The 21922-nt window shown below is 39.3% G+C and overlaps 2 protein-coding genes across 3 annotated transcripts in view; one reads left to right on the top strand and one right to left on the bottom strand.

Moving 5' to 3' along the window:
- Positions 1-1113: 1113 nt before the first annotated feature.
- Positions 1114-15764, bottom strand: anxa11a (annexin A11a). Of its 2 annotated transcripts, none has more exons than XM_040001026.1 (15): positions 15633-15764; positions 12821-13090; positions 11558-11640; positions 10062-10442; positions 9800-9887; positions 9208-9302; positions 7619-7732; positions 7389-7479; positions 6874-6953; positions 6726-6782; positions 6502-6595; positions 6313-6408; positions 2067-2125; positions 1858-1980; positions 1114-1766 (listed from the first exon to the last, which is right to left on the bottom strand). In XM_040001026.1, the coding sequence occupies exons 2-15, from the start codon at positions 13086-13088 to the stop codon at positions 1707-1709; spliced, it is 1689 nt and encodes a 562-aa protein (XP_039856960.1). In that variant the 5' UTR covers positions 13089-13090; positions 15633-15764; the 3' UTR covers positions 1114-1706. The 2 variants fall into 2 exon arrangements, with proteins under 2 accessions (XP_039856960.1, XP_039856961.1); XM_040001027.1 differs by having other exon boundaries at positions 10062-10295.
- A 3600-nt stretch (positions 15765-19364) lies between these two features.
- Positions 19365-21922, top strand: part of zcchc24 (zinc finger, CCHC domain containing 24) — a 38327-nt gene continuing 35769 nt past the window's right edge. Inside the window, exon 1 of the mRNA XM_040001029.1 lies at positions 19365-19895. Coding sequence (XP_039856963.1) covers positions 19656-19895 — 240 coding nt within the window. The 5' untranslated portion in view covers positions 19365-19655. The remainder of the gene's footprint in view (positions 19896-21922) is intronic.

The raw sequence follows: 21922 nt of genomic DNA, 5'->3' as shown, positions 1-21922 counted from the left end.
TCATTACATGAAGGGAACCTTTTAAAAAAAACAAGCGCGTCCATGCTCACAGGTGTACACACGGGTGATCACACCCACAAACTACACCCTTTTTGGCTCCTACCTCAAAGCACACTGTGTTCTGTTGATCTTATGTGCTGCACAATAATGTTTAATATTTAGTATTTACTGTCATATTCCCATATATCATTGTGATGTTGTTTATTCTATTACTCTTGTTCTCTTCTGCTTGTTTTCTTTTTTCTTTCTCAGCAGGTGATCCAGGTGATCGATATATGCATTTTTTTTCTTTTTTTCTTCTTTTTTTCCCCTGCTCATTCTGTTGGTTTTTGTCTTTTGCCCTTCTCCCCCGTCCCTCTTCTCAGCTGTTTCTCTTTCCCTCTTTCTTTCTCCCCTTCTTTCCCCCAGTCAAGTCTGTCCCGTATTCAGTAAGTGAAAATAAAATAAACAATAAAAGGTGAATCAAATGGACCATTACGGCAAGGCTGGGATGGTCAATTTGGTAAAGTAAATCCGTTGGGCATCTTTCTTTGCCTTTAGACAATAATTCTGATGGCAAAAGAGCCAAACGGGACAGGCAAAAAAAAAAGAAAAAAAAAAGAAAAAAGAAAAAAAAGAAAAAGAAAAAAAAGAAAAAGAAAAAAAGCTTAATTTTCTTTATCAGAAAAAACTAAAAAAAATAAAATAAAATAAAAATTTCTTGCCTTCATCAATGGCCAAATTACCATCTTTATGGTTTTTTCAAATGGCTTTGAACAACCTGTGAACAATTTCTCTGTAATGTTATCTGCTGCACTATCTATTAACATTTTTTTTAGACATCTGTATTGTGCAAGGGATTGTCTGCTTGAGGCAACAGATGTTGGTAATGTGGTGTCACACAAATAAAAATGTAACTAAACTTGGTTTCTTCTAAAAAAAAAAAAAAAAAAAAAAAAAAAGCATTACTGCCATAGTCATATATTCACAACGCCTTTTCACCAGAATCCACTTGCGCTTGTGATCCACTAAGTGGATGTGACATACACTAGAGTGTATGCCTGTTTCCTAAAGCCTTTTCATCGAGTTTGTTGCAGTTTTATGGTTGAATGAACAAAAAAAACAATCCCAGTGTACATTCTCAGTATTTATTTCCTGAATCCCCTGAAAATGGCACCTTAATTATGAAACATCATGCTCAATGATGAACTATAGTGACCTTTATGTGACAAAACTACTGCAAACATAGCTTTTAGAAACAAAACTCAAGACTAGAAAAAAAATATATATAGAGAGAAGAGATTGTACAATTGCAAGCATCATCTTTTACTTTGGTACTTAGCTGCTATGTATTATATGCCTCACATGAGCTAGCTGCTAAACATCAGATACAGTTCAGTATCTGATCATATTGGCACAATAAAAAAAAAATCTTTTAAAATATATATATAGCTCTTCAAAATCCAATGTAAACTCTTACAAATCTATTTTGTAAATCCATGTACTGTCATATCCGGCCAATATAGTACAAACAAAAAAATATATAAAACATGTTTTGCATAGAAAGGTAACAATATGTATGAGCTTTTCAAAGCTAGGTAAATTTTGCATTGAAAGCATTGACATGGCATGCAAGTATGCAGTGTGTGTATAGTGCATACAGATGACTCAGAAAGATTATATTTGAAGAAACATCTGTAAAGAAGTTGACAGAACGTCTCCCTTTTTCAGTCACTGCCCCCGCAGAGCTTGAGTAGGAGTTTCTTGTAGTCTCCTGATGTGTCTCCCTGTTCAACACAGGCCAAGAAAATTAAACATCGGTCTCTTAAAAACTGATTTTAGTGGATACAGTGCTTTTGTATTATAGTGGATACTTACAGAGATCGCAGTGTACAAAGACTTGCCGTAATTTTTCAAATACTCCTGGCGAATGTCCAGCATGTCAACCTCGGAACGGGAGACCATGATCCGGATCAGAGTTTTGTCTTTTGTCCCAGCTCCCTGCACACAAAAAATAACATGCACAAAAAATGAATATGATGCTCCATCTATTTAGTAACGCATAGAAAGGGAACAGGCTGTCTCACCTTCATGGCCTTGTAGAGTCTTTCAGCAAAATATGCAGGTGTATTTTTAATGCACTTCACTAAAACAGAGAAAACCAAGTCATTACCAAGACAACAACAATATATTATTACGTAACTGTACAAAAGCAGTTTATTTCTCTAAAACACCACAAAATGACATCTGTGAAATGGAAACAAAACAACAACAACAAAAAACTTCTTAAAAAGAAGTATCTGAATGTTATTAATTGTGTTATCTTATTTAAATCTTATTAAACCGGACTTCCTGATGTATCCACAACAATAACAGCAAGGTGAAACAAATTAAGTAACATAAAAACAAAACAAAAACACTCCAACAGAAAACACAACAACATCAACGTCAGGCTCAAATCTACTGTGAAATAGTAAATGTGACATTAAATATTCACATGATATTTACTCCACCACCACCTGAGCATCTACATAAAGCAATAAAGCTGAAAAATTCTTCTAAGCCCTAAAGGTGATGTTAGGTTTTGTATTGTTGATTGTCATTTATGCTTAGAAATATCTACTTATATATGCTTAGAGTTTTATAATTAGTTTTAGATTGGTAGAGGTTTGATCCTTGATAGTCTGCAAACTTTGTGTAAATTAGAGAGCACTCTGGGAGCACGGGAGAGGTCGTACCTTCTCTTATTGTTTTATGGTAGGATAAACGTGGCTATATCTGTTTTAGGCTAAGTGCCTTTTGTTTAGATGAACTGTTGGACTTCCAGACCAGCAGGTTTAGGGAAGTCATTTATGGGGACACACACACACACACACACACACACACACACACACACACACACACACACGGTACTCTTTGTGTGTAGACGTCGTATGTTAATGAACCTATGCATATTCATGTAACCTCAATAAAAGAGCAGTGTTACGGGGGAGCGGACGAGAGCAACTGGGGTCAAGCGAAGGAACGGCGTTTGTCCGGTTCTCTCCCGTGCACGAGAAACATGAAGAACATTGCCTACTCATGTCTTGTTTTGCTGTGTAGCAAATTGTCCTTAACGTTCCAGCGAATAGGTTCAAGCTACAAACCTATCATTAATTGGTCCTTCGATGCTGGATCCCTGGAGTCGACATTCACCGAGGGGAAAAGAGACACACTGAAAGACTGACGTCAGCCAGGAAGTTCCTGTGGATTAACTGTCTGTCTTTCCTCCTCGATGAATGACGATCGGCGGGATCCGAGGCTATACTACACGCTAAGCAACACCGAGTAAGTTTAGAGTCCAACTCTATAACTGTACGTCTTCGCCGCTCAGTGGGGCGTTGTCCGTGGCCGCTTAGTGGGGCTAAAATTCGCCGTCTTAGTGGGGCGATGTACGAAGCCGCTCAGTGGGGTTTTTTTGTACAGAAGCATTAAGTCGCAGAGTTGCGCAGTTCGAACGTTTTTGGTTCGCTGTCTTAGTGGGGAGAAATGTAGACTGCTTTGTGGGGTCCGCCGCTTTGTGGGGAATTGAGAAGTTCCGCGGGGTCCAGATTGTGCTGGACAATAGGCCTATTCTTTGTTGTTGTTCGTGGTGTTTGTGTTTGTGTGAGTGAGTGTGGAGCAGAACACGTGGTCTGTGACACCGGCTGTTGTTGTTGTTGTTATCATGGGTTCCTAAGCAACCAAGAGTGCGTCAGAGGGTGACAGACGTTTATGCTGGACTTTGCTCCTGGCAGCACAAAGTATTTAAATAAAAGAGAGCGACGGCTCCTTAGCCGCGCGGGTTCACGCGAGCACGGTCGCGCGGGTTTCACGCTGACCTGAGCCGTGCGGTTAATCGCAGGCTTATAAATGGAAGAGATTCAAATGTTAGAAGTTTTCAGAAAACACACCAGCCTTGAAGAGCGTGTGGAGAAGGCCAGCCCACATCAGCAGCACTTAAGATATGCTCTGGTGAATGGCTTTCCCCCACCCCTTGCTGACACAAAATGTTTATTCTTTAGCTTGCCCTGATCGACAACAGCCTGTGTGCCAGACCATAGATTTAATTGAGGTGGATAATTGTTAAAAGCAATCTGCATTAAGCTTAGGGTTGCTCAAATTCAGTACAATGACATATGAGGTGAAGTGATATAGGTAAATATTTTAACTAATGATGTGCATAGAGGCACTTGACCTGTGTGAAAGACTGTCATCTTATTATGAGCCATTGTTGAGATATAGAGCACACCTGTGAAAACAACTAATATGCTGAACCCTGTATGAAACATCTAAAAGTACATGATGGAGAAGCTGAATTGAATATGAAAGTGCAAGTCTTTGCCACTGTGGGCAAAGCACGCAACCACTGTGTGAGGTTGCGTTGTGGTCTCTTCTGAGCTGATGAGCAAGCTACACATTATCAGATCGAGAGCTGTCTGAGAACTCAAAGACAGGGAAACAGAACTATGATAACTCTGATAACTGGAGTGTGCAGCGTTTCCGTGAGTTCAGCTTCTTCTTTCAGATGTGCAGCAGTTTTTCTGCATCTTGACTCATGTGTGTAGAGTGTTCATGGCATCAGCATCATGTTTTTTTTTTTATTTGTTTTGTTGGGTTGAAAATAATTAAATAAACTTGTGATCATATTTATGGATCACCATGGCACATATCACCAGCCATATGATTTATTTACGCAGATGAAAAAAGTGAGTGTGAATGTGTCTGACGTCGCAGTGTTTTTGTGCGCTGTGTAAAAGTAATTGCCTCTGATTGTGAGAGCGGTGATTCTGCAGGTCACCAGCTATTGTAAAGGAAGAAAAAAAAAAAAAAAAAAAAAAAAAAATTACAAAAGACACAAAATTTACATTGTAGATGAAAAATAATCATAGGAAAAAGGTTTTGTGTTGATCAGCCAAGAACAACTACAATCTCATTTTCTGCTTTTAAGAAAGGACAGTTCACAAAAACAGAGAAAGAGAGATGTGTGTTGATTAAGCAGTAATAATAATGAAAATGTCTTAGTTTGTCACTTTCAGGTGAAAAGCAGACCTGAATCAATTTTCCACATGCAGCAGTCGGAAGAAAGTTATAGTTTAACATCATTGGAAACATTCAGGCCAAGTTTCTGGCTAACTTATTTACAGCACCATGTGTCTCTCAAACTCACAAGTGAGCTCTCACTCCTCCCTGAAGACAAGGAAGGTTAGGTTTTGTATTGTTGATTGTCATTTATGCTTAGAAATATCTACTTATATATGCTTAGAGTTTTATAATTAGTTTTAGATTGGTAGAGGTTTGATCCTTGATAGTCTGCAAACTTTGTGTGCATTAGAGAGCACTCTGGGAGCATGGGAGAGGTCGTACCTTCTCTTATTGTTTTATGGTAGGATAAACGTGGCTATATCCGTTTTAGGCTAAGTGCTTTTTGTTTAGATGAACTGTTGGACTTCCAGACCAGCAGGTTTAGGGAAGTCATTTATGGGGACACACACACACACACACACACACACACACACACACACACACACACACACACAAAAAGAGTACCGTGTGTGTATGTAGACGTCGTATGTTAATGAACCTATGCATATTCATGTAACCTCAATAAAAGAGCAGTGTTACGGGGGAGCGGACGAGAGCAACTGGGGTCAAGCGAAGGAACGGCGTTTGTCCGGTTCTCTCCCGTGCACGAGAAACATGAAGAACATTGCCTACTCGTGTCTTGTTTTGCTGTGTAGCAAATTGTCCTTAACGTTCCAGCGAATAGGTTCAAGCTACAAACCTATCAGGTGAGGTATTGGTTGAAGCTTTAGAGCTTTAGAGTAAATTAAAAAACAAAAAAAAACAAAAAACAAAACAAAACAAAAAACAAAACTGTGGCAAACTTTCAACACTGCACTGCACAAAACTCAGAATGATAACACAGAGGGGATGTGGAAAACTAATGAAAGAGTTCACAAAAAATAGAAATAATATCTAAACAAAACAAAACAAAACAAAAAAAAACAAAAAAAAACAGGTTACTCTACCATATCTCTGTGAATTGATGGCAAAAGGGGGAGAAGGAGGAGGGCAAGACAAAACAAAGATTAAGCATTTGAAGGACCCTTGCATCTGTACAACACATTTAGCAAAGTTAACTGCAGTACAGTATTAATCCAGTAAGGCAGTTTAATAGTTAACAGTGAATCCTTTACTGCGTGCATGCCTCTACAATCATTGACCTTTTACGTAGCACACAGTCTAACTTTTCCAGCACATGGGAGTGGCTCTTTTAAGTAAAAACTTGAATAGGCGTGTGCGCATTCTTACCCACTGCCAACATGCCACTCTCAAGATCGCCAGACATTTCCCTGCCGATGCTCTTCTCAATATCCCTACCGCACATCTGCTGGTACTCCAGGAACACTACACACATAAGCAAAAATCGACAGGAAACAGGTAAACAGACTGAAAAGGACGCCAACGATTTGCCTTTGTTTACTAATCCAGAATTTATACCTGCTCTGAGATGGGATTTGCTCCTGGCACATAAAATGGCATTGAATTTGGACTCATCTGTTCCCAGTTTGTTTTCTCCAGCAGCATACAGGGCCTGTTTAGACAAAAGCCAGGTGTGACAAACTGAATGTCCTTGCACTCAAAGAAATCAAGGATTGACCATTTTAAGACATGCAGGTGAATCACTGAACATAAGTCAACAACATGAAATCCGGAGGTTTTACCTGAGCATCTTGTTTAGCCAGCGAGATGTCGACATTTTCTCGTTCATCCCGATTACCCTGCAAAACAGAGAGCAGCACATTTCCTAGTACAAATTCGAAAGTAGTTTCTAACAAAAACAGGTGGTGCACAAGTGTTTCACAACTATACCTGAGCGAGAGAGACCAGGAGCCTGCGGAAGTGGCCTGAGGTGTCTCCACTAATTGAATCCTCCAGTGACTTCTTGTATTCTGATATGGCAAATATGATATTTTTTTAAACATGTCAAATGTGAGAAAAATATCAAATGTGACTAAATTTCTCAGATCAATATACTACAAACAGCTATCTGGGAATATTTTGTAGCCCAGGTTAGTGACAAAGGGGAAAATGGGACACAAGTAGATCAAAACATAAATATAAAGAGCTAAAAGAGCAAACAGTGAATGATTAAGTAATTAAAATAATACCCTTATTTTATATGTTTTGATATTAGAATTGCGACAGCTTTCTTGCTATCAAATCAGAATTTATAGGCGTTATCGTGCTACCCACATCTAAATACACTAAGCTTATCCTCTATGCAATCAATCTCAGTGGTGTCATGCTGTGAGAATAAGGTTAAGAGAGCAGTGAGGAAAAGCAGCATTTTAAAAAAAACAAAAAAAAAACCTCAAGCATCAAACCTTGTTTGTAAATACGGTTAATCTCCTTGATTTCAGCATTGGAGCGAGAAGACAGGATCTCAATTAGACAGGCCTCATCAGTTCCAGCTCCCTATTAAGAGGACAGAATAATGCTATCATGAGAACCTCTTTGTCTGGATTGCAGCAGCCTGTGTATGTCTTTTCAATGAGCATGCATTCAGACCTTCGTTATGATGCGACACACCAACATGCATTTTCTCAGTATTTACCTTTATGGAACTGTTGAGTTCAGAGGCATCAAACTCAGTGGGGGTCTTCAGCATGGCCATGACGAGCTTCCTGAAATCCCCAGACAGTTCTGAGTGCAGATCCTTAATCAGATCCTGAAAGCGGGGATGGTTCAAAATCATTGTTAACTGCTCCTTGAAAATTTTGCTGCAAAACACTCCACTGTGGCCTAACAACAATCAGCTTTAAGGACATTCAATCCCCTCTGAATCTGACCGGCACGATAGACTATGTGCACGTTAGCATATGCTACTTCCGGTGTGGAAACTCCTGTGGGGAGCTTTGTTTCCGGTGTCCTATTCGCGCCTTGTTTACGGTCCAAAACAAATTAAGCAAATGAATGACTCAAGCGGCGATTTACATTTCTATAGATGTCTTGGGCATTTACCCAATATATCTGTAAATGATGTCCATCGACTTGTCGATATTTTTTTCCCCCGCGCCTCAGAGCAAAAGAGAAAAGGGATTCAAATTTTATATTTCTCAGTATCTGTAAACAGCAGTCCCTCGTTTATCGCGGGTGTTATGTTCTAAAAATAACCAGCGATAGGTGAAATCAAGTAGCCAATTTTATTTTTTGATGGTGCAAAACGTTTCGTCGACATACAGCACTGCACTTCAGAGTCACACTGCTAGCGATCGATGCAGCGATTCTGTACTGTACAGGAGAGACGTCACGGAGGAGATCGTCTGCAGCGATCAGGGCGCAGGACACAATGTGACGTAAAAATAAGCACGCAAACTTGCACTAAAAAAAAAAAAAATCTGCGAAACAGCGAGGTGAAAGGTGAACCTCGTTATAGCGAGGGACCACTGTAATTTTGAAGATAAGTCACAACATACCCTTCGTAAATACTAATGTATAGAAACCGTTACCAGCAATCATTCATTTTTTGTGTGGCTTTTTTCACGGTTTGTTAACATGCTGTGTAGGTGTGTACTGGACTAGCTGATCTCAACATAAAGGGGAAACATCTGGTTTGACTATTCTTCACCTGTAGTTTGAATGCTGAACATTTGCCTGTTTAAATCATAAGACCAGTCACTATACAGAGATGTGCTTCTGAATGTGGACGATGTGTCTTCTGATTTTGTAATGCAGTTCTGCTTCTGGAGGGGGAAAAATAAAAAAAAAAAAAAAAAAATAAAAAAAAAAGGCAGTTCTGCTTGTGTTGAGTGATGTAAACAAGTGATCGATCTAAACCGTTTAAACGTCAAAATTGATCATTCGACTTTTTATGACACAACAGTGGTGAGTGTTCCCACCTTCTGGTCTTTGTAACTTAACGCGATCTTTCCGTTTTCAAGTTTTGGACATGATTTTCGAGTATATCTTCGCAGTAGCGATTGACCGCAAAGTAAAGCTACCGGAAATGTACAACCCCACATCCGGTCTCAAACCAGGAAGTTAGCATTTTCTCGTGCACATGGTCTATTAGCATGATTTACCTACTGCTATGTAATGAGACAAAGTCATGTTTCTATATTGGCAAATTGTTTGTATACACAGTACTAAGAAAAAAGAAAAAGAAAAAAAGAAAAAAAAGGCATTAGTTATGAGAATCGTTACCTTGCCATAGGCGGTTTTGTAAGACCGGAGCAAAGGAACGCGCTGTTTGTTGGACCGACTCCCGAGCAACTCAATGATGGCTTGCTCATCAGTTCCTGCACAGACAAGCCAGAGATGTCAAGTCAGGCACAGATCAATTAAAAAAAAAAAAAAAAAAAAAAAAAAAAAAAAAAAAAAATTGGCTTCTTCTCACATTTAATTCACATTATGAATGAAATGAAAATGGCATAGAAAAGAAGAAAACTAGGGCTGTGTTGAGCTAATGACAATAAATGACTATTCACCCATTGTTTTAAAAAGGCTACCCTGCTAAACATGTGCTTATTTATCAGGCTGTGAATCAGGTAAAATATTAAATGGGATTATTCCCAGAAGAACGAACAGAACACAGTTTCCCAAATGTACAATATCCAGAGTCTCTTGCCTATTTGCCTATTTTCTGGGATGTTTAAGCTGCACAAGATAGAACAATTTACATAGTCAGACAGTATAAAGCTTTTCAAATTCCCCCACCTAAACTGGAAAGTTTCTCTCTTCTTGCTTAAAATAGAGTTTATTCTTCCTGATCCGAGTCTATGTCCATAACACTCACCAAAGCCCTTCATGGCCTTCCTCAGGACCTCCGCATCTTTGAGAGGGTCAGCTCCAGGAAAGTCCTTGATTGTTCCCCTGAATCCTCTCTGGAACAGGTTAATTTGAACTAGGGTTATTAAGTTAGTTTTGCAACACTGCACTGTAAACACAAAGTACATTAAACACATTCAGAGAGGAATAACAAGAATACATTTAATTTTTTTTAAACAAATAAGTTAAAAAAAAACAACAACAACAACAACAAACAAAACTACTCTTACATTGATAGGTGGAGCTATTGGCATGGCTCCTCCTCCACCACCATAGGCTGGCATGGATGGATTTGCTGATGGGGCATTTGGGTACCCAGGCATAGGTGCTGGTGCTCCTCCATAACCTGGCATGGATGGGTTGGGTGATGGTGCACCGGGGTATCCAGGCATTGGCTGGCCAGGCTGACCAGGGTAACCCATTGCTGGACCCTGGTTTTGTTGTGGTGGCATGGTTCCTCCTGGCTGTGGGTACAGGCCACATGACTGTTGGTTAGGGATGGGGCCACCAAACCCACCAGGTTGAGGGGCAGGTTGGTAGCCCCCAGGGACTTGGGCAAACATGGACGTGTTTGGAGGAAACCCCCCCATGGCTCCAGAGATCTGGTTGGCCTGTGATTTGGAAATATTGTCATCCCATAACATGTGCACAGATTCTTGAAGATTTTTTAATTTTTAATACAGGTAGCTGGTCACACCTTTTTTGGTTACACTTGTTTGTCAAATTACCATGATTAAAATAAATATTTCCAAGTAAATACTCAAACTGAGTTCAATATTCCTGGTGTTTATACATGATATCCTCCCAAGACCCAACACTTCATTTTTGTTTTCCTTTTTTGTTTGGGCAGGCATGAGTCTGAGACCTCGCCGTCAAATACTATTTATGCAATCTGTATTATTCCTCTGTACTGGCGAGGGGATATCATGGGCTTTCTATTTTTTTTAAGTGTCCTTAGTAACAGACATCTGGACTTACTACTTTACATTTTCAATCTATGTACATACTTTAGGAAGCAGATGGCAGAGTGAGGCAAAACCTTTATTCAGAAATGTGGAAGGGCAGTTAAATTAAATACACAGTATTTGTTAGCCATGATGGACTTTGTGTGGTTTGTCTGTTAAGTCCTCCTCTGTTTTTTGTTAAACTTACATTTCAGTAATCAGATGGGGTTCTGTCATCTAACCATTTTTATATATTACACCACATCATTCGGTCATGAAATAAAACCTGAACAATTTTAACCCCTCCCGAAAAAAAATGCTCCATTGAACCACTAATAACATTTATAGTTCTGGGTCTCAGGAGGATATAAAGAAGAATCCAAAGAAAGTGTGGCCAAGCTATTAAAATGTCATTGCATACATCTGACAGACCAAATAAAAAGAAAATGCATGGGGAAAGTCAAAGAGTAAAAAAAGGGCATTGGTATGTTTAAGAACAATACACAGAAATTAAGTTTATGACTGCTTTTCATGCAGGAAAAATGGGAAAAAAAACAGGTAAGGGGAAAAAAAAAAAGAAAAAAAAAGAAAAAAAAAAAAGCAATAATGCTGAGAATTTAGGGAGGCGTATTTTGAAACCATCTTACCGTAAAGTGAAAGTGCGTGATATTCCATTAATGGCGTGTAATTCTAACTTGAATATTTAAGGCAAAAATCCAGTGATCATGCATTAAACAAAATTTTACAAATTTCTGGGATGTATATTTTGAGATCAAACTTACCATGCCAGGATTGTATCCAGGGTTGGATAAGCCATCAAGACCAATGGAGGGATATCCACCCGTAGGCCCTCCACCCCAGCTGCCTGCACAAGTTAACAAAGAAGAAACTATTCAGGAAATTTAAGGAACTGCACTTGCTCCTTGTTTTCATTTAAAGCTCATTTTGAGATTCTGTGGATCATTTTAAAATTTGCATGTGGGATGAATAACGCCAACAGCTGGAATGCAGAAATGCTGACCAACTACGAGTCCGTTCACATTCTTCGATTTTAGATATGACGGTACTTCTTCCATGAGTAATGTCCTTCAAGTCATGTTGTTTGTTTTTAGGTGATGTCGTCTTTTATTGTCCTTAATGGTCATCACTGCTGTTAGATATACACTTTAATTTTCCTTTATCATATCATTTTCCTCTTTCTGTTGTAATGGAATTTCCGAAGCAATTTGTAAACACTGTTGTCAAAGGTTAAAGGACACATAAACAAAGTTATGAACTCCAGTCCATTAAGTATAAATTCTCATGATCCCAGTTGCCTGCAAACACCACTTAACTGAAAGTAGGCACCATTTCACATTAACCAAAACACATGTTAATAAAAAGATTAAGATCACTTTCATGTCTGTATGATAAATACGAAGCTACAGCTAGCAGCTCGTCAGATTGGCCTCGGATAAAGACTGACTATTGAGCCTGTAATAAGCAAATCTTCAAATCAGCAATTATATGAAAAGTTGTATAAATGTTACTTCTTTTCTTTCTAACTTCTTTGCATTCAGCTTAATGTTAAGTGACAGGCAATCATTTTAATTTATTTAATACATCAGTAAGATATGAAAATGATATTTATCAGTTGGCCGTGTTGCTGTATGTGTCATTGTCACATACAACAACAGTTAATTTGTGTATATACGGTGCAGAGCTGTGTATCGTTGTGCAAACAGACTTGTTTTGTGTGCAGATTTCCTGAAGATAAAATTAGATCACATTCAAGGTCTGCTGGACTCTGAACAGGAGACCAAATGACTCATCTGCTTCAGTCATTACAGTCAGAGTTTGACAGGACATAACGATAAACACATTTAACTGATGGATTAATCCATCAATCAACAGCAGCAACCAGCGCTACATGCTAAGATTTAACAACCTTGCTGCAGAAAGTAGAATTATATACATCACAAAATCTTTACAAAGAAATTAATCTTCTCTTTACTTAAGTGTGCAAAAGTGTGCACTGACTTTAACAGTCCTGCACAGTGGCTTACCTTGAGGTGGTGCCTGTGGGTAACCTCCAGCCTGTGGTGGGTAACCTCCAGCTTGAGGTGGGTATCCTCCTGCCTGTGGTGGGTAGCCTCCAGCTTGAGGAGGATAGCCACCCGGCTGTGGGGGGTAACCTCCCGCTTGGGGAGGGTAAGCACCTGGTTGTGGAGGGTAAGCCCCAGGCTGAGGTGGGTATCCTCCTGCCTGTGGGGGATATCCTCCTGCCTGAGGGGGATATCCTCCTGCCTGAGGGGGGTATCCAGGGTAGCTCATTGCTTTAAACATAAAACAGAGCAGTCAAAGGGATGCCCACCATACAACATAACCTCTTACAAATAATAAGAATCTGCAGCATCATTATCATTTTGTGCAGCTGCCTCCATTAAAAAGTACATCATCTGTTGAAAATGAAAAAGAAAAGTAAAAGATCAAACGTTTATGTGAACTGCACCTTTAAGTAATATGCAAATGATGCAATGTGCATCGCATTTCTAAACAGAGTCATTATAGTTTAGCATTTTCAAACGAGGTTTTATTATTTACTTTAACATGGAGCAGAAAATGGAAGATGAATGTTACGTTTGAGTGTTTTTGTCTTGAGTTTAATTTCGGTTAGCCCCCTGGAGCCGATTTGCTCTTTCAGTTTTGTTTTTACTGTTTTATATGTTACTGAAGTTTTTATTACTTCCGGGTTTGTTTGTTTTTATTAAATAATTATTACATAAATGGTATTTCCACAATGTAGTGGTTTACACATTTGTGTAACAAGCAAAATGTCCCCAATTAAATTCATCAACCAGTATAAAAATCTGCCAAATCAAACATGTGAAACTACCAGCTGTAGTGAAGGGACCAGCTGAAAGGATCTTCTGTTACGCAGAGGTTCTTTGTCAGAGGCAAGATTTGAATTCCTGGATATTAGTTAATTATTTAGCATTAAAATAAAGCACAAGACTCTGTGAAAACAGTTGACTCACAATCATGTGCGTCTAAGTCTCAAAAAAGAAAAAAAAGAAAAAAAAAAGTAAAACTAAGTACATTTCCTCATTTTTTTAGTTAGTTTTCCCTCAAAATCTAGTTTTCTTGTACATTTTACTTACCTTTAGTTGGCTTTACTAGCAATAACTTGTGGTGTTGTTAATACCACATTTAAAAGTTTTAAAATCTGTATGCTTTATGTTTGTAATCTTTTGTTGAAATGAACTTCTGACCTGAGAACCTATAACTGTGAAAAGGTAATGACTATGTGTTGCTTTGGTTTCCTGGTTTGGAGTGTGTGGTTACACCGCTGCTGCTGCTGCTGCTGCATGTTAAAATCGTGTGAACTACTTTTCAAGGCAAGTTCACACGTTTAAAAATAAAAAATAATAAATAAACAAAAGTTTTTAAAATATTTACAACACCTCAGTAAAGCACGTTAATTTTGCTGCTTTTCTGAATTTAACAATGATGTGTTTTAATTGGCTTCTGGTCTAATATTTGCACAATGCTTGTTTGTATAGTGATACTACAGGTTTTATAGCCGATTTATATCCCTGACCCCAAACTGTCTTTCACTGTTAACAAAGCCATGCACAATTGAAGAAACTCATTTTACGTTTCTTTCTTCCCTTAATATGAATTGAACTAGTCTTTTTCTAGTCGCCATTAACTTTTGCTAATGTAGCAATGTAGAGGCCATGGTCATGGAAACCTAATGAAGGACAGACTCTTCATTCCATAGCCATGTGATCACAGATACTTTTAGCTCAGTGGTGGGATGGTAAGGAAACTTTCATTTTGGTTAGGCATAGTATGAAAAGCTTGTCCTCCAGCAGGCCCATTTATTCCGTGGTAAAACTGACTCCAGTTGACTTAACTGGAACAGTCTTCACTGCTTTTATGCACTGAGGATGAAAACAAGCTGCCACTGCATCTGAATAAGCACACAGGGCAAGAAAGATACTCAGGGAAATGCAGAGGTCAAATTAGAATATTTTATCTTAAAAACAACACAGCACACGTCGTTATCTTAAACTACTGCTGATGTCCAGCTCAGAAACACTGATGCTGAGTATTAAGGTTAAGGTCTTCGTGTACAAACATGAGTAAATACGGTTTAGTTTCAAATCTGTCTTAAACACATTTAAATGTTGTTCAGGGGGAACACATCTGACTGATTTCCCCTGCAAATTGTAAGCAGTCACATCTCCATATATGTTCTTTTAAGGGTTTGCGGTCTTTAAAAAAAGTGACTGTTAATATTGGGAAATCCTAACATACGCAGTTTACTCGCTTTATAACTTAGGCGACTTTTGGACCGGTTAAACATCGTGACCAGTGTTATAATATGCTAAAAATCTACTATGACAGTCCTCGGAAACCAACCTTTGGCTCGCTAATTATAAAATACATACAGCCATGCTTTGGGCCTGCGTTAATAATTTTAGAGAGCTCGCAAGTTAAACTGGCTCCCAACTGTATTTACATAGAGTAGCCATATCCGTCTAATCCACTGAAAGCTCGCTCGCTCGCTTCCCGCATTAAGCTAACTAACTACAAATAAATATAACAAAATATCAAGCAACAAAAACGAAACTACGACCTGCGTGTGTACTTTCTAGCTTTCCTCGACTGAGCTAAAGGCAAAGGTATGTCTGTAATAACGTTGACAGAGCAGCTAGCGACTGCTTCGAGAAGACAAGCAGCTCGGTAGACGTCAAAGCAGCAAAACGCCTTAAAAAACGACACCACGATCCAGCTCAGGTATAACCTTTACTAACCTATCAATCAACGCTTTAGTCTGTGTAGGAAGCTGTTTTCGCTTTTAGCACTTACTTTAGTTTTCTTGTAGTCTCTTCCTGGAAGCTTGTATTTCTTCGACTAGCTTGGTTGTATTTAAGTGGTGTGGGTGGGACGCAGAGTTTCCATTCAAGGTTCCCACCCATCTCTCTCTCTATAGCCGTCCTCTTTGACAACGCCTATAAACAAAAATGAATTACTCCCTGCTGGACGTATATGTGACCTATGGTGACTTAATGGAAAACATGACAGCTATTATTTCATAAAAGGTATGTTGTTTGACTGATGTGTTCCTGGAAGGTAACACCCTACTCAGGTAAGAATATCTGAGTGTATGACTGAGTTAATCCCCTTTCTTTGTACATTTCTTTTTATTTTCTTGGAGCTACAACAAAATGTAATGATTAATGTAGCTGGCAGTAATAAGTCTTAGCAATTTTTAAAAGATAAAATGAAATAAAATAAAAATATTAGGAAGTGAAACCATTCTGTAGGCTTGTGAACATATACAGCCAAAAAGAAAGAAAGAAAAGAAGACAGGACAACCAATTCTGTTCTAAAGTTTTACTTATCAAGATAAGATAAGATAAGATAAGATAAGATAACACTTTTTATTGTCATTGCACAGTCATAGCTAGTACAATAGTACAATGAAAATGGAAACTGTCCCACCTCGACAACTAAACACAACAAAACACAACACAAATAGTAACAACACAACACAGTAACTTTAAAGTGGAGTGATAAGCGCAAAAAAGGTATAAGCAAAAAAGAAAGAAAGAAAAAGGAATGACTTCATAAATAAATAAAAGAAATGAATGAATGTTTCTTGCACATTATTATTATTGCCCTCCAAAAAAAAGTCCAGGGAGGTAGCCAATCAGGTCAGCTGTCAGCATTGATTAGGGATATTGCCCTATTGTAAAAGCTGTCCTTGAGTCTGTTTGTCTGTGACCTTGCCAACCCAAATCTGGGCAGGAGATTCAGGTTGCTGAGGTCACTTAAACACCCGGTGACTTGGGTATGTGAAATCCCGTAGGATGCTACGTGCTCTCGTGAGACAGCGAGTGCTGTACAGGTCCTTCAGGGAGGGAAGAGGATGTCCAATGATTTTGTTCAGGACGTAATGATGAAAAGATATTACAAGGCTCCTCCAGATGGCCATACGGGGGCCACTAAAAGTATTGGGGTGGCACACCAAATGTTTTAAGTTTTCTATTCCAGTTTTATTATGCTATTGTCAAGTATAGGCTACATGAAAAAAATGTTGCAAATTTTGTGAGATGAGATGAGCATCAACATATGACACATTTCACCATATCATTACTTATTCAAATGAACTAACTAAATACAAACTACACCCTTACTACTTACCTGGGAATTAAGAGGGTAAATAGCAGCCATATGTTTTGATCATCAATACATTTCAGCATCTCTATGAAAGCTAAAGCTTTTTTAGCCAGTCTGGAGTTTTTAGGTATGTGTTAACTCAAAGCCAAGGCAAAAAGACATCAGCGGTGATCTCGGAGAACCTATTGTTGCTGCCCATCCATTTTGGAAGGGTTAGAATTATATCACCAAACACTATGACCTTCATTATTGTACAATTAGAAAGATTCAATACATGGGAGAATTTCATGGGACATCCCAGTAGGGTCCCAGCAGCAAGGCCATGGGGTCATAATTGGCCTGACAAAAACTCCAATCACTCCAATCCAGCCCACTGGACTGCTTTGGAAAATATTAAGGAGGGCATACATTTTGGACTTCCCACTAATAAAAGACCTCCCCATGGACATTCATACTACACTAAAGTAATAGATAAAAAGTTAAACGACAAAAAAGTTCATTTTTTCACTATTATAGAAACTTTTTGTTTCACAATAAAAAGACAAAAATGTACATTTTCTTCTAATTAACAAAACCTTTCAGTTTTATAATAACTGCAGGACAGTCTGGGTAACAAACTATCTGAACTTGTCTGTCATTTTTTACATTTATTTCTTACAATTTAAGCCCAAAGGGTCATTCTTTTTTTTTTCAGCAGCATTTCTCTGTTGTTATCTCTGAGTTCAAATGTGCAGTTGAACTTCTGTACAGTGATAGATACCCAGATAAGTTTATCTGGCCCACTTAAGATTAAAATGGGCTGTATGTGGCCCGTAATGTAAAATAAGTTTGACATCCCCGCCTCTGCCTCAGACTCCTAAATGTTAAAGTTCATGTACAAAGTACATTTAGAAAAAGACTGAATAAATATGGCGTGTTTGAAAGGGTTGCCAGCACAAGGCCTCTTGTCTCTAAAAAGAAAACATTAGCACAGTTTAGGTTTTCAAAGTTGCATCTGAGAAAATTGAAAACACCTGGAACAATGTCGTCTGCACAAATGAGAACAAAGTGGAGATGTTTTACCACAATGTACACTGCCACATTTGGCAAAAACCAAACACAGCATATCAGCACAAACAACTTGTAGCAACTATAAGCTTGGTGGTGGAGGCATGATGTTTTGGGCTTGTTTTGCAGCCACAGGTCCTGTGCACCGTGCTGTCATTGAGTCGATCATGAGCTCCTCAAGTATTCTGGAGTCAAATGTGAGGTCATCTGTTTGGCAGCTAAGGCTTGGCTGAAACTCAGTCGTGCAGCAGGACAATGACAGCAGCAGATCTACAACAGAATGGCTTAAAAAGTAAAGAATCAAAGTGCTGCAATGGCAAGGTGTTGCAAAATCTAGACCTCAACCACACTGAAATGCTGTGGCAGGAAAGCTGTTCAGAAATAAATGCTTCCAAACCCCAATAAACTCAAGCAACACAAGGAAAGAAGAGTGGGCCAAAATTCCTACACATGTGAGAGACTGATAAAATAGCACAGACAACATTTACTTCAACTCATTGCTGTTAAGGGTGGTTCAAAAGCTACTGAATCACAGATTGTGCTTAGTTTTTCGCACACTCCATCTGTGTTGTGGCTTAGTTTTAATGAAATAATGTTACAATGTAATATCACGTGTATTACTGTTCATCTGAAGTTGTATTTCACTAATTTTAGAACCTGGTTAGGTCTATTTGTTTTATTATTGTGTCAAATGCACCTCAGAACTGAAAGAGCTTTTCACATGACTCTACTGTAAATGTATGCACATATGAGAAATATCTGTTAATATAGTTTATATATGTGACTCATTGCAAACGTCCGTTCTCCTAAAATTCTCCTAATTTAAGTCTGCAAATTTAAAAGCACAAGATAAAATTAGGGTTTGGAAAGCAGTAGTCATACTTAAGAGCCAGAATAACCTCTCTAGGAAATGAATGCCAGTATCTTCTGGATTCATGGATATATGCAGGGATTTTTGCCACAAGAGGGAGCCGTTTTTAAGGTTTTCTCCATACTCTGCTGCCTTGAATCTGCGGGTTGGCTGGAAGCTGGGACGTGCTCGACAGAGTGTGCCCCCATAGAGTCCTGATAAGTTGCACAGTTTATTGATTTCTTAACCGCTGGACTAAATGTCTAAAGTTATCCAGGTTTTTCTTTATAGCATATTAATATGTGTTTTCAGAAGGTGGCTGAATGTCATAAAGAATCAGGGAGGCCTGTTTCCACTCAAGAATAGAGAAATAGTAAACCATATATATTAGTAACTTGGTAAATAATAGAATATGTACACCGTCTTTATTACAGCAGTTACTCGGTTGACTCCTGGAACAAACGACGCGCTGATTGGCTGCTGGTCCTCGGTGACGCAGAGCCGCGTTCATTGCATATTCAAAGAGCTTCTCTCTGCCCCGCTGCAATAAAGGCAGATAGCGGACCATGGGGAGCAAGGGAAAACTTTTTATACTGACATGTTAACGCCATGACTTTTGAGTAACACCTAAGTGGGACGAGGCTCCCGGCGTGAGGAGGACAGGGCCTTTTACAGAAAGAAGAAGAAGAAAAGGGAGCACTTGCCATCAGTTTGGGTACGGGGACGGGAAAAAAGCAACATTTGAGACGAGTCCAGCAAAAAAGAAAAAAAAAGAAGCGGTGGAAATCCAGTTTGGACATTTGAATGGAAAGATGAGCTTGCTGTCTGCCATAGACACGAGTGCCTCCGTGTACCAGCCGGCTCAACTTCTCAACTGGGTCTATCTCTCCTTACAAGACCCCCACCAGACCAGCGCCTTTGACGCGTTCAGACCCGAACCCAACTCTTCCCACCCGGATCTCAGTTTCAGCAAGACTCCCGCAGCGGCGGATTTGAGCTCTTCCCTGAACTCCAACTATCTCAACAACTTCTTCCAGCTGCAGCGAAATGAGGTGAACTGACGGCATGCTACGTACAAATCCGGGATATCTGAGGTTGTGAGACTGTGGCTGATTTTAGGGAGAGTTGGACGGTGTTAGTGTTGTTTGTCTGAGCAGCAAATGTTTTAGCATGCAGGTTGCAACATAGGCTATTCTGGTATAACCGCCATGATATTTTTAATATGGACAAAAACCTAAAATAGTCCGATGAAATAAACATTTTTGGTGGGGCTACTTTGAATGTAGCTCTATTGCTATGTGCAGATCTAAGTGTTTTACATAATATAAAACGATTGTGTAGGCTTCTGTGTATATGATTGCAATACTAGAAGAGAAAAATACACCAGAAATACTCAGTAAATATGTCACTAACCCACTCATGGATTAAATACTTATGTTAAAATTAAAATTAATGTGCAATCTTTCAAGATCTAAATATCACACAGCTCATTTCCCTCCCCCAGACGACATGATTACACATGAAGAGGTCTGCTTTCAGCATATTTATAAGTTATGGCTCAAAGTTAATGTGGTGAGGAAAAATATGTTTTAATCAGAGAGGCAGGAGATGGAAATAGATCCCCCCCACCTTCTGCACGCCTCTGTCTGGAGAGAGCAGGCCACTGCAGCCCCTTGCTGAGGTCTGCTGTCTCTGACTCCTTCAAATAGACCAGGTTGTGCAAACAAAATCAGTCCTTGTTTACATATTCTCTATTTTTGTGCCTCCAAGTAATTTTAGGGAACCAACATGCTGATATTGTGTGCAGGGTGCAAATCTGATACCCCATAGTGCACTCTGTGCAAAAGTGACCCCTCCATCTCTCCCGCATACAGAAAATGATCACACAGCGTGGGCAGAAAGACAGTGTTATAATAAATAAAAATACACAGTGAGCAGCGTTGATTGCACTGCAGCCCAGTTTCTTAGATCTCTGTTCAAGTGACGCTATGTGTTGGAAACTTTAGTAGTGGATGGATGGTGTAGTCACCATCTAGAGCCAGTGTTCATTATAATGGTGGCAACCGCAGGGGGCTTTTGAAGTCACTTAACACGTAAAGTCATCTGAAAATGGGGCGTTCGCTTTATACATTACACGCAGTTGTGTAATGCCATAAGAGTATAAAGTGTTTCAAAGTGAGGGAACACACATAGAGTCTGGAAATGGTTTAAGGGGTGGAGGGAGGGGGAGATTTTGCAACTTTCTATACCGGCTAAGCCAAGCAAAACAAACCACTGCAGAGATTTGATGATGAGATGACTAATGCGAAATGTGGTTGTTTTCACGGTGAAGGATCACACAACAGCCTGCTTGGAGTGAAATTGCGATATAGATTAATGAAGTCGCTGTCGACAGGGCACAAGTCGAGCACGCTTATCGCAGATTCGTCTGCTGACAGCTTTGCTCAAAAGCCTCCTTCACAACCCAGTTGCAGGCAGAAAAGCCCCCCTAACATATTTTTACTGTTAATTTAGAAACTATCTGGATTACTCTACCTCTTATCAGTGCACCTTTAAAGTTCCCAGGTGGCACCACAAGCCTGGCCTAAAAACAGCAGTGTTTTATTGACCTCCTGCTGTGTGACACCTCATCACCGGACCTGTGAAAACACTCACAGATGTGCTACACTTGTTCTGCCTGTCTTGGGCACACCGTGGCTGGCCATCCCCTCATCTATTGCCACACGGCACAAAACACACAACCTACCAAGGACTAGTCACTCAGTCACACACGCAAAAATAAACAAACTGTCTCACCCCACCATTAGCAGATGTGTGTGAAATCCTTTCCTTTGGGCTAACAGTAGGTGGTTTGAAGCCAAACTGAAGAAATGCTCCGAATGTAAACAGAGCAAAGTTTCCTGTTTTTTATTTGTTAAAAATGATTTCGCAAGCTGCAGTAAAACTTAAATGTGTACATTTCCATTTGGAGGAGGGATGCAGTAGTACACAGAGCTGGAACACATGCACCAGATGGGAAACTGAGAAACTACAGAGCTGTAGTGCTTGATTTACAGCAACGACAGGTAATAAATGAACA

Source organism: Simochromis diagramma, unplaced genomic scaffold (assembly GCF_900408965.1).
Source record: "Simochromis diagramma unplaced genomic scaffold, fSimDia1.1 OVJJ01000421.1, whole genome shotgun sequence".
NCBI lineage: Eukaryota > Metazoa > Chordata > Actinopteri > Cichliformes > Cichlidae > Simochromis > Simochromis diagramma.
The sequence above is the reverse complement of the archived record's forward strand: the minus strand, read 5'-3'. Positions and strand labels throughout refer to the sequence as shown.